Here is a 12,517-nt window from a genome sequence, read left to right as displayed (position 1 = left end):
TGCCTTGATTTTCTGACTTCCTGATTTCATGATTTCCCTTAACCTTGCATTTCTTTTCTCAACTCCATACCCTTTTCCCTTTTTTTTTTTTTCAAAAAATGGCGATGGGCCACGGAACCATTTATTTCTTTATTTTCAGACATATTCAACCTTCTTAGGAGGTAAATAATGAATTGACGATGTTGACGATGTTGACGAGCAAAGGTAGTGTAGCAGTGGTGGTAAGTTGCCAAGATATAAGATATCTGATATCTATAGCCAGTGAAAACTGAACTCGCACAGCATAATATGGATACCTGATAAACTGGGTGGCGCAGTCGAAGTCAATGATTAAATTTAGATTGAGAACAAGACACTTCATTTGCTCCATTTAAAATCCATTTCATACACCATTTAATACGATCGTCTTCTCCACTGTTTACATAGCCCCAGCCTCTTTGTTTTCCCTTCTCCTATTCCTCCTGTTCAAACTATTCCATGCCATTCACTTTTCTTGTCTTCAATTCTCTCCTTTACATCCTTGTCATTCCGAATACGAAATCACTCGGTCGCCTGCACTTTATTTAGCCTAAAGTCCTCCTTAACCTCGTGGCATTCCTCATTATTCAGCTTGGCACTTCCAGAAGCATTCCTCTTATCAAAGATCCACCGTGGTGACGACTAAATCCCCGACATCAACTGTCACAGCAAGCCGCCGACCCTTGCAAACTGGCGTAAAGAAGTGTCTCAGATAGTCGCCGGAGTCTCGTCTTCGGACAACTCACCTTACCCGCGACCTCTCCCACTGCCGGACAGTGTAATTCCCACCTCAACAATGGAGTCCACCATGGATCTCAACTCCATCCTATCGCATGCATCCGAACTCGCCGTCCGCTCCACAACAACAGGCCGTCCAGCCGTCTACAAAGCGGTCGGAATATCGCTAGCAGTCGCATCTGGCCTCTTCATCGGCGTCTCGTTCGTACTGAAGAAAATCGGTCTCCTCAAGGCAAACGTGAAGTATAATGAAGAGGCAGGTGAGGGATATGGATATCTGAAGAACTTCTACTGGTGGAGTGGTATGAGCCTGATGATCATCGGCGAGATCTGCAATTTTGTCGCGTACGCTTTTGTCGACGCAATCCTGGTTACACCTCTCGGTGCGTTATCTGTGGTGATCACCACGATCTTATCAGCCATCTTCTTGAAGGAAAGGTTAAGTTTCGTCGGCAAGGTTGGCTGCTTCATGTGCATTATCGGCTCAGTCGTCATCGCCATGAACGCCCCTCAACAATCTTCTGTCGATGATATCCAAGAAATGCAGAAATACGTGATTGCCCCGGGCTTTTTGTCCTATGCTGGTGTCATTATCGTCGGCGCCGCCATCACTGCCTTTTGGGTTGGTCCGCGCTATGGAAAGAAGAGCATGTTCGTCTATATCAGCATCTGCAGTATGGTCGGTGGATTGAGTGTTGTTGCGACTCAGGGCTTGGGCTCGGCAATTCTGGCGCAGATTAACGGAGAGTCGCAGTTCAAACACTGGTTTTTCTGGGTCTTGCTCGTCTTTGTCGTCTGCACGCTGTTGACAGAGATTATATATCTCAATGTATGATTGCCCCTACTTCTGCGCAAGGGACTTCTCTAACATCCGTATAGAAAGCTCTGAATATCTTCAATGCCGCCCTCGTCACCCCAACTTACTACGTCTTGTTCACTAGTGCCACGATTATAACATCTGCCATTCTCTTTCGAGGGTTCAAGGGTACCGCTATCGAAATTACAACTGTTATAATGGGCTTCTTGCAAATCTGCTCCGGTGTGGTCCTCCTGCAGCTGTCAAAGTCTGCGAAAGATGTCCCCGACGCTGCGGTTTTCAAGGGTGATTTGGACCAGATCCGCGAGGTTGTCGGACAGGAGGAGCCCGAGTATGAACCAAAGGCGGACTCCATTCGTGGTACTGCGTCTATTCTCCGCCACGTTTCATCCGCTCGCCGTACGCATGAGAATGAGGAAGCACGACGGCTTTATCATGAGAAGCATCAAGATTCTCTCGAGCCGCCCAATGAGAACGAGATCATCGAATGGGATGGTCTCCGCCGGCGTAAGACTGTTATCGGTGACGGGCCCAGGATATCTCGAGCATCCTCAACAAGACAGCCAATGCCGACTCTACCGCCTCTACCGCCTCTACCACCTCTTGGAATGTCACGATTCCCAGATCCTGAAAATGAAGAACACGAACATGACGAGTACGAACCACGACCCCCCTCCCACCAAAGCAGCCGCTCATTCATGAGTGATTTCCAAGCCCGTGCTTCTAACGTGCTTCACCATGGTAAATGGATTCCTCTGCACGAAGACGAAGAGGCAGAGGAAGTCACAGGCTCAAAAAACAGCATGAGAATGACAGAGATGAAGCTTCAGACTGATGGCTCTGATGACACCGCGTACCATGGTGCCAGGGCCTTGAGAGGTCATGAGCGCAGCGACACTCTGCGCTCTGTCTCGGGGGTCGACGAGAAAGCCCATGAACATCCTCCTAGAACTCCCGACAACCTAGCAGTTGACCCGACAGCACAGCGCCAATTCTCCTTTAATAAAATGTTCAACCGTATCAAACCCATCCGCTCACCATCACCCCAGGGTATGTCCAATCCGCGACGTGGTATCCTGCGCCGGTCATCGCACCACACTCCAGATGGAGCAACTGAAGAAGAACGACTTGGCTTGGTCCACGGTGATTCCCGCACCAGCCAGCCAGAAGAGGAGCCACAATTAGACCGTCTCAATAGTAACGAGTCAGAGCTCGACGAAACTCAACCAATGCAACCAGCTCGCCTGCACAGCAACTCCGCCTCGTCCATATCGGCGTTCCCACCATACGAGGACCACCAGGCCTTCTATTCGTCGCATGGAGCATCAGCATCCGTGTCCAACCCATACTACTTCCCACAATCACGCCAGGCCACAGCCTCTCCAGGACCCTACGAAAACTGGCAGATTCCTCCCAGCAGCAACCACAACCAGAGCCACGGCCACACCCGCACCCGCACAGACTCCTCATCTCATCGCGCACCACCTCCCGCCCAATCCTCTTACTCAACCCACCGCCACCCAAACCCGCTCCCCCCACTCCCGCAGGAAGATGACGCCGTTCTCGGTATGAGATCCGTTTCATCCGACTCTTCCAATCTCGGTGTCGCCTCCGTTTCCTCTACAGAGGCCCACGACGACGATAACCGTCAAGGTCAAGCTCCGACTCTAGCTCATCCTACTTATCCCTCCCGTTGGAGTGCTGGCTGGCGCCGCGACTTTACCGATGAGTCTTCCCCGAGTCAAGATCCGGTTCAGGGTCATCGAAAGAGCCAGAGCCATGGCCGAAGCGGTGCATTCCTCTAGATATCAAACTATGACCGTATGAAGCTTTCGCATTGCATAGATACTAACTTTAATTTGGCGTTTCTCTGAGTTGATTATTGTTCTTGATCAGATATTATATGGATATGATAACGATAGTAATGCATTATGATTCAATACATCCAAACATATAGGTATATGTAGAGAGATTCAGAAATATTTAGCGCGTAGTCAAGGGTATCAATATCAATATCAACTCCGTCATCAAGGTAAGATGCCCTCGCTCCAAAATGCAAGAAAACGCCATAATATGCAAAGCACGCACCAGCTCAGCGCAGTCGCTGAGAAATTAAAAGTCTATCGACTAAACATCCCAGCAATACTCCTCTGCCCCTTCTCCGCAACATGAAGAACTTCAAATCTCGACTCAGCAAGTCTCCTCCCAGCCTCAACACTCTCGAGAGCCCTAGACAACATCAGCAAAAAGTCCAACCAAATCCAACTCAAGAAAAGAAGAGTATATACCAATCAACCCCAACAACCCTCACCCCCTTCCACCCACCTCTACCAATCTCCAGCTGCATCTTCCTAGCAGACAATCCACCGCCCGCACCAGCGCCAACGCCGACAGCATTCGGCGCCCCGACAACGACGTGCGTTACAGATTTGCGGGTCATGGATATCGAGATCTTGGCGCCGTTATGGACTAATAGGTGTTTCAGCTTGTGGTCACTAATCTTTGGGAGCGTTGAGCCATTTATGTAAATTGTTGTTCCGGTGAAGATTTTTGATTTTTGCGGCGATTTCTCCGTAGACGTAGATGCGAATTTAGACGAGCTCGAAGTAGAGGTAGGCGTAGAATTAGAGATAGAGGTCGATTTTGCTTTTAACGGTAGCGGGAGAACAGCCCTTTCACGTTCACGTCCATCATCTACAAGTTTGGCTTTCTTCTCGAGCGGCAGCTTCGAGATATCATCAGCCTTCCTCTTCCCAACACCCATAAAACTTCTAATATCCCTAACACCCAGCCGACTCCTTCTAGCCTCATCATCCTTAACCCACCTCCACTCTCCACTCCCATTAACAGTATGCCGAACGGAGTCACCCCCATTTGTTTCCAATTTCGACTCCGATGGCGATTCAAGTCCGATGTCTGGAGTACATACCCCATCAAACGCCCGCGCCGTCTTATCCCCATCAGCATCCCCTTCAAGCAAACAATCCCCGCTCCGCATCTGCCGTGCAAGTTTTAGGGCGCGCGTGTCTTTCCAACTGGCTGATCCTGCGTACACGGATGCATGGCGCTGGTGACCTGTTGCAGCTGAGTTCCAGGGATCGAAGAATTTCTGGTTCTGGGGTTCGGGTGGGGGGTTTATTCGGGGCATGGTTAATCTCCTGGTTTTAGGTAACGATGAGCGAAGGGCGGTGGCGGGGTGGTTGATGGAGTGATTGATGAGGTTATTTTGTTTGGAGGTTCTGCCCCAGGTAGGCTCCAGGTTGAGGTAAGGTTTTAGGGGGTCCACCTGTACACGGATAGATGTTTGACATTAGTTCGGTGACCTTGAACCATGGGTTCGCAGCCCACTGTTTTGGTTTTGCCGTTTTGGGATAGGGTTAATATGTCACGTGGTGGAATGTTGTATCCATGATTCTGTTGTTGACAGCAACGGCATTCTATATAGTTCATTTTAGTAGTTAAAGGTTCCTTTGGCCAAAAGTATTTCAAATTTATGCATTTGGGGTAAATATGTCCTGGGTGTACCGTTTTTCGGGCGCCATAAATTTCCGATATTCATATGTATAAACAGTGCAATATATATATGCGGAGTAGGACCTTACATTACCCCACAAAATGTCTGCCCGGGGCACTTAAGAGGCTCCAGCCGTGGAAGATTCCAAAGAATATGGATACTTAATCACTTACATAGGTAGAGAATCCATGGATGTCTACCGAGGATCAAATAGTACATCAACCCTCAAAAGGTTGGAAGTAGGGCAACCGGGCAATACGGGCGTGAACTAGATTAGATTTAAAGAGTAGAAACTGATAGAGCGGAACATAAAGTAAGCATCTCAATAGCCCTGGAGCCAAATGACTTTAATCTCAATCATACAGGTGCCACTGCATATGTATCGGGATGTAGGCAGATTGCAGGGGTTTAATATTAACAACCTTGGAACCTTAGAAGCTTCCGACGGGCACACACCCGAGGTCGCAGGGTGACAGTGCGTATAGGTAGCTAGCTACTAGCTACTATTGGAATACCAGCTCTTGACCTAGTGCATCCAGCAGATCCCCGGATCGTACCTAGCATGATAGTACATGGTGCGTGATAAACAATAGCAATATGTCAAGTATTCCAAGGTTGAATTCAAGTATTGAGTTAGCTGCGATACGTGCAGGTAAAGTGTTGGTAGTCTGCACATTGCACCACCTACCCGCCGTGGGTAGATCGATAATGGCTCTACAGAGCACAGTAATATCAAAGAAAAAAAAGAACAGGCAAAACGACGAGGAAAGAGCGAAGGTGAAAAGACCCAGGCAGATCTCGGAAGATCGGTCTATGAGAGATAATTACGACCACGATTCCCATCTGCACTGATGATAATCATCACTGCATGACCACTGACCAGCACAACCCCGCAAGTAAAAATAAAAGATGGGCGCTATCATTACCTAGGTCTGAAATAATCCATGGAAGTCAAGCCACGTCAACGAAGTACCTCAAGTTGAACTTGAATTATGGGAGCCGCGACAAGCAGTAGAAACAAGACCTGAAACCAGCGGTGAGAAATAAACGAAAAGAGAAATTAAAAAATGGAAAAAAAAAATATGAAAAATACATCGGCTAGAACCGTAGAGAACGCCAATCTCGGCCCAACTAGACGCCCGATTCTTGGAGAGAGAATGCGGGAATGATCTGTGCTCCGACACACCCGAGACATGGATTTAGGACTGAACAATAATGTAAGAATCTACTTGAATTAGAAAAGTTGAATAGCTGAATAGTTGAATAGTACAATAGTAGAATAGTGGAATAGTGGAATAGTGGAATAGTGGAATATATGAGTTCATGACATAGCCTGTGGAGATTTTACAAGATGAGGGGTGCATTAGGAGATCGGGGGAGCACAGAGCCAGAAAATGTCGTACATCATGAACCGATCCATTTATTCGTTAGGTCTTATCGTCGTTTCAGAATTGTAAAGAACGGTTATTACTATATACTATGCCACGTCTGCAAGGGGTTTAACTGGCGGTGAAATCCCGGCGCAACTACGACTACGTGGTGATAGTAGACACCATTCAATTTAAACCGGATCGTCGATGTGAACACTAGCCTTTTTGAGTATCGTTACACTTGGTCTGGACCGTGAGTATGTAATGTATTAGTTAGTATTGGCAAAAGAAAAAAAAATAATAAAAGAGAGAGAGAGGAAAAAAAAAAAAGAAAAATAAATAGAAATTTGGGATTTAGCCCCGGAGAGCGAGGAGATAAGTCCCCCACTATTGTATTGTCCCCTCTTTTCCAACCCCCCTCTCTTACCTACTTCCCTTCTATGAGACCGGAGGAAACACTCGAGCTGGAATAGTAGCAGATGAACGTGCAGTCGATCTCTCGTACAAATGCAATGCGAGGTTAAATCAGAAGTCGCACGGCCCATCGCGTCTAGGCGACGGATACCAGACTGTACTAGTACCCTTATAACCACGAGTACAGTCCAGTACAAAAAGTACTTTTATCACCTAGGTAAAGGTACTTATGTATACCTAGGTAGAGTAGGTATATTTATCTCGATAAATAATCACTAGGAAGACCCCTGTAAGCGCTCTCTCTGCCCGACACTAAATTCCTTGTCCGACCACACTCTGTCCCACTTTCCACTTTCCACTCCCTTAGTCCTAATCCTATTCCCATTCCTATTAGTCTAAAATGAAATGAAGTATGGATCAGAAGACCGTTCGAAGTTCGGGGCCGATCAAAAGTGCGTGGGAAAGGCATGGCCGTGAAACATTTCCTGCACGGACTCTGCATCTGCAAGGTACGGACGAACCCGTAGATCGATGATAGATTGGAAGGATTACTTTGGGTCGAGACTATTATTCTTCAAGGGAATCAAAAGGAATAATCAATAATCAATGGGAATAATTTAAAAGTTGGAAGTGGAGATACTTAGGGCGTTCGGAAAGAAGTCCGTTTTGGTATAATCTGTACTGTGTATAAGTGTATCTATACTAAGATAAATAGGAAAAAAAAAACATCATTCCACTCATACATAGGTACTTATATCGGAAGATTGATTTGAGATTTGAAATCTAATTTCAAATCAGTTCTCTTCTCCTTACCTGCTTTAGTTTAACGTCTATTCTACAGCTCTAGAAAGTTGATACGTCCACTTCTTTCTGGCTGTGGGGAATAGCCCTAGTGATGCTTTACATAATGTGGAGTCAACTTCGGAAATTCTTGGCCCAAGCGTTTTCAATATGTTGAAGAGGGGCTGGTAAAAAAAAAAAGAAAAGAAGAGGGTGGAAAAGACGTAGGAAAAAGAAAAAAGAAAAAAAAAAAGATGAAACTCCCGGGGATCAGTCTATTACATCTCTAATCTATCTAGGTATGCCTAGAATAGAAGATGAACATTAACATTGTCTGTTCTCGATCCCCTCCACCTGGACAGGCTGTATGTGCAGCGGGTATCGGGCCGTCGATAGCTGCGCAGGGATCTAGAAGTGGCCCCAAGCTGGTTCTGTTTGAGTTAGCGCTTATACTCCGTGAATTCCCGGTATTTTTGTATTTTGTCTGCTATTGCGGTAGGAAATATTAATTAATTCATTCCCACTGATTTGACATCTGTCATAACCTAAATGCAAGGGCGAGACAGCGGTGTATGCCTTTTACCTCTCCTTTCCTCCTTACTGTAGATAAGATAGATGGTATCATTGTACTTTCAACTGGGTAAACGGCCAATCCTTGTACTGGACCAGGATCCAGAGAACAGACCCTTGATCGACTCAAGCCACCCGTGTTTCGTGGTGCCTTCTGGACCAGTGATTTACCTCTGCATCCCTTGGTGACACTCTCAACTCCACCGTTACTCACTGGCCTACTAATATTATTTTGTTATTATTATTATTATCATTATTATCATTATTATCTGTAGTGGGTCTAGGATGTGACTTCCACGGCCGGGTTAATAGATCGGGCAAGATTGTATTTAGCTAGGTAGTATGTATAGTATGTATAGTACGTATAGTAGTATATTATGTACAGTATTTATAGTATTTATAGTATGTACAGTAATGTATAATAAGTATAGTATAGTATAGAATACCTTAGCTCCCAATATATTATTACCTAGATAGAAGAAATTGAGTATAACTCTAGAGTATAGAGAATTTCATACTCATACTCCATACTTTCTTCCACAGATCATGCACGATCGTAAATACCAAATACAGTGCGTGGCTCTATATCGCGGGCATATCCCGGCCGATCAGCGTTTTGCTTGTCACACAGACCAGGATCCATCAGCTCGGTGGATCTTTTTCCCCCTCTTTTCTCACTTTACGTCCCTGCATTTTTTTTTTCTTCTTTAGTCCTTGCTTGGTGGCGGTTGACTCGATGGGATCCACTAATTCGATATGAGAAAGAAACCTCAAAAGGCTGCCGGCATTTCTGCACACTTTCTCTTCTTCTCCTTTCAAGCTTCCACCATTCCCCCAGCTAACCAGCCTCTTCTGACTTTCCCCCACATTCTTCTTAGTCATCTCTGTCTCCCTCCACTGATCTTCCCGTCCTGCGGCTCAGCGTTGATGTGTTTCTGCTTCCCCTTCTCTCAATCCACCTGCAGAGGGATGCGTTTGTAGCTCATCCCTTTTATAATCCTTTATATTTACTATCTACATCTGCATCTTTACTGCATCTTCTCTTGCATCTTCCTTGGGCCAGTTTTTGTTTTTTCTTTTTTTTTTTTTTGTTTTTTCTTAATTTTTTCCTCCCTATACTTCTGTTTGATGTTTGTCACGATTCATGAGATTGATGAGACCGTTTGATCTTACTGCCATTTACGACAAAAAGTATACCTGATATTTCTGGATTGCTTGTGCTCTCCAAAAGGGAAAAAAAAAGATACTAAAGATATCCTTATTGCGAAAGAGACTGTTTCTTGTGCATTGGGAAATTGGGAAATTGAGTGCTTCAGAAGTCGTGCAACACCAACTTCTTTGATCCCATCTTGTTTACCACTTTCCTCCTCTTCCCACTTCATTGACAGGCCGTGTTGGACACAACATACCTAGAGAGCCTCTCATCTCTCTTCCCATCTCCCCCAATTATTCCTCCCTTTTCTAGCACATCACCCCCGTGAAACCGAAAAGCTGGAGCTGCCATCGATCTCGCAGGTCCACACCCGCGGTCCTGCTGATATCCCCTGGTACAACCATCACGCGGCCGAACGTCCGATATTATCGGGCGACAAGCTTCCCGCGTTGAGTCTACCTACCGCAACCCAGGCTCCACCCCGCACCGTCTATCAAGACATCAATTCAGCAAGTTCTAGTGCGCGAACCAGTCTGTCGGGTGCTTCGGCCGTACAGGAGCAGCCCAGGAGTCCCACAGATATTGGGACCCAGGGCCGCCTGTCGCTAGATTCGGAGTATAGTCTGGCTCCCAGCGAGGGGTACTATCCTAGCCCAAACTCTCTCGGGAGTATGAACCAAGGCCAGCCGTACATGGACGTCCATTCCCATATGTCCTCTGCACAACAATACTCTTCGCAGGGCGCAACTGCAGGTCCAATGTCCCACTATCCTTACCACCAACCGCCGTTGCCTCCAGCTTCGAGCTATCCCCCGTCGTATCAACAGTATGGTTATTCCAATGGTGTGACTTCGCCTCCGACAGGACATCATCCTCCCCCACCGCCTTCCATGGGCGGACAGATGAACACCCAGCTGCTCCCATTACCAGGTTAGTTGGAAATATCACACGGACATGATTCAAGAAGCTTACTGAATTAGTGACAAACCACTCCGTTGCACCACCTGGTTATGGAAACAACTCTGGAGCTCCGTTGCAAGGCTTTGTGTATGATCCCACAGGTCAAGTAGCACCTCCAGGCGCCAAACCACGCGTCACAGCTACCTTATGGGAAGATGAAGGGAGTCTCTGTTATCAAGTTGAAGCCAAGGGAGTCTGTGTGGCACGCCGAGAAGGTGAGTTGAGCGAAATTGTTCCAATGGAGCCGCCGTCTAACTGTGAATAGATAATCACATGATCAATGGTACCAAATTGCTCAATGTGGCTGGCATGACTCGTGGACGACGAGATGGAATCCTCAAGAGCGAGAAGCTTCGTCACGTAGTGAAGATTGGACCGATGCATCTCAAGGGAGTCTGGATTCCCTTTGAGCGCGCGCTGGAGTTCGCCAACAAAGAGAAGATCACTGATCTTTTATACCCGCTCTTTGTGCACAACATCGGTGGTCTGCTGTACCACCCAGCCAACCAGACGCGAACCAACATGGTCGTGCAGGAGTCGCAGCAACGGCGTCTGGAGGGACCCCCAACAGGGCCGCACCGTACGCCGACTGCTCCTCAGTCCTCTAGCTTGCACCACCATGCAATGCAGACCCCCATGTCTTCGCACATGTCCCAGCCGTCGTCGATCAGTGGTGGGCCCCGTCATTCGTTGGACCGCTCCAACACCTTCCCAACACCCCCAGCCAGTGCATCTAGCTTGATGGGTGTGACGAGCCAGGGCAGCTCATACGAATGGGGCGGCCAAGGAATCGGCCAGGGACTGCCCCCAGCGCAGCCACTGTCTATAGACACGCAATTGAGCAACACGTCGTTGAATAACCAACGTTCCATGCCGACCACCCCTGCCACGACTCCGCCTGGCAACAACATGCAGGCCATGCCGTCGTACCAGGGACAGCCGGGAGGTTATGATAGCTCGAAGCCGTACTACTCTGCGCCGCCGCAGTCTCATTCACAGTATGCGCCGCACACACCGATGACCCTCTCAACATACGGACAACCGCTTCCTGCCGTCGTGAACTATATGAAGAACGACATGGCACCTCCCACAGGTCGGGCTCCAGGAGCCCCAGAGGGCGGCGAACCGCCCGAGCTAAAGTCGGCCCGCTACTCGCAGAGCGATGGTCCCGGCGAGGCTACGGAGCAGGAGCCCGAGTACCTGCAGGACCAGGGCGCCGCCGCCTACAACGCCAACCGCAGCTCATATACTTACACCACCAACCAGTCCGTGGGATCCCTGACCGGGGAGCACTCGCAGCTGACACCGGAGATGACTGGTTCGCCGCAGCAGAACGGCTCAGGCCGTATGACCCCGCGATCCAGCGGTCCTCCACCCCATTGGACCTCGGGATATAACACTCCTCCCCGTCCCGCAGCTGCAAGCACCCTGTACAACGCAGTCAGCGACACCCGCGGTACTCCAGCCAACGGTGCTTCCGACCCATACACCATGGCGTCCACGGCCACCCCAGTGTACTCCACGACCATGTCAAGCTCGCTAGGAGGATCTGGCAACAAGCGTGGCCGCGACGATGACGAGGTGTCTCGACCTGAAAGCGGTGGTGAGTATGAGAGCAAGCGCCGCAAGACCGTCACCGATGGTTCAATCGGTCCCGGCCCTGCCCTTCAGCCTATGAAGACCGTTATCCCCATGAGCCGGCGCCGATAAAAAATTCCGTCGCATGCCTCATCTTTCATCTCAACTATAGGAGTTTTGGTTTTGGTTTATTTTTTTTTTTTGATAGACTGTGGTTCAGGGGTTAACCGCAGACTTCGGGATTTTATTTTTCAGGCATAGCATTCTTATGCCTACTATTCTCTCATTTTTGTTTTTGTCTGGAATTGACCATTCCATCCAAGCCGAAGTGGTTACGATGTTGAGTGTTTTCAGCAAGAAAGGACACCGGGAGATGAGAAAAAAAAAAGGGATGAAACCAGAAACCAAAAACCAAAAAATACGGTTCATCCCAAATACCCTAACGAACTACGATTATGACGAAATTCCTTATGAACGAATTTTTTATGTGTGCGATTTCTAAGACGTCGCTTTCTGGTTTTTTATTTTTGATTATTTCTCGCTTTGCTTTGGGCTTCTCATATTCTTTTTCTCCACTTTTTTCCTATTTTTTACGGGGGCAGAAA

At 47.8% G+C, this 12,517-nt stretch overlaps 3 protein-coding genes across 3 annotated transcripts; 2 read left to right on the top strand and 1 right to left on the bottom strand.

Annotated features, from left to right (window-relative positions):
• Positions 1 to 814: 814 nt before the first annotated feature.
• On the top strand, positions 815 to 3,378 carry N7495_008821 (DUF803 domain membrane protein; the record flags this gene model as incomplete). The annotated part of the gene is made up of 2 exons (XM_057211472.1): positions 815 to 1,585; positions 1,636 to 3,378. 2 exons carry the CDS (start codon positions 815 to 817, stop codon positions 3,376 to 3,378), a joined length of 2,514 nt encoding a protein of 837 aa, XP_057061015.1.
• Positions 3,379 to 3,693: 315 nt separating this feature from the next.
• Positions 3,694 to 4,721, bottom strand: N7495_008820 (uncharacterized protein; the record flags this gene model as incomplete). Its single annotated transcript, XM_057211471.1, has 2 exons — positions 3,694 to 3,802; positions 3,862 to 4,721. 2 exons carry the CDS (start codon positions 4,719 to 4,721, stop codon positions 3,694 to 3,696), a joined length of 969 nt encoding a protein of 322 aa, XP_057061014.1.
• Positions 4,722 to 7,283: 2,562 nt separating this feature from the next.
• N7495_008819 (KilA-N domain-containing protein) lies at positions 7,284 to 12,044 on the top strand (the record flags this gene model as incomplete). Its single annotated transcript, XM_057211470.1, has 4 exons — positions 7,284 to 7,380; positions 9,687 to 10,304; positions 10,355 to 10,549; positions 10,600 to 12,044. 4 exons carry the CDS (start codon positions 7,284 to 7,286, stop codon positions 12,042 to 12,044), a joined length of 2,355 nt encoding a protein of 784 aa, XP_057061013.1.
• Between the last annotated feature and the right edge of the window lie 473 nt (positions 12,045 to 12,517).

Source organism: Penicillium taxi (assembly GCF_028828555.1).
Source record: "Penicillium taxi strain IBT 34144 chromosome Unknown utg000005l_segment0_segment0, whole genome shotgun sequence".
Taxonomy (NCBI): Eukaryota; Fungi; Ascomycota; class Eurotiomycetes; order Eurotiales; family Aspergillaceae; genus Penicillium; species Penicillium taxi.
The sequence above is the reverse complement of the archived record's forward strand: the minus strand, read 5'-3'. Positions and strand labels throughout refer to the sequence as shown.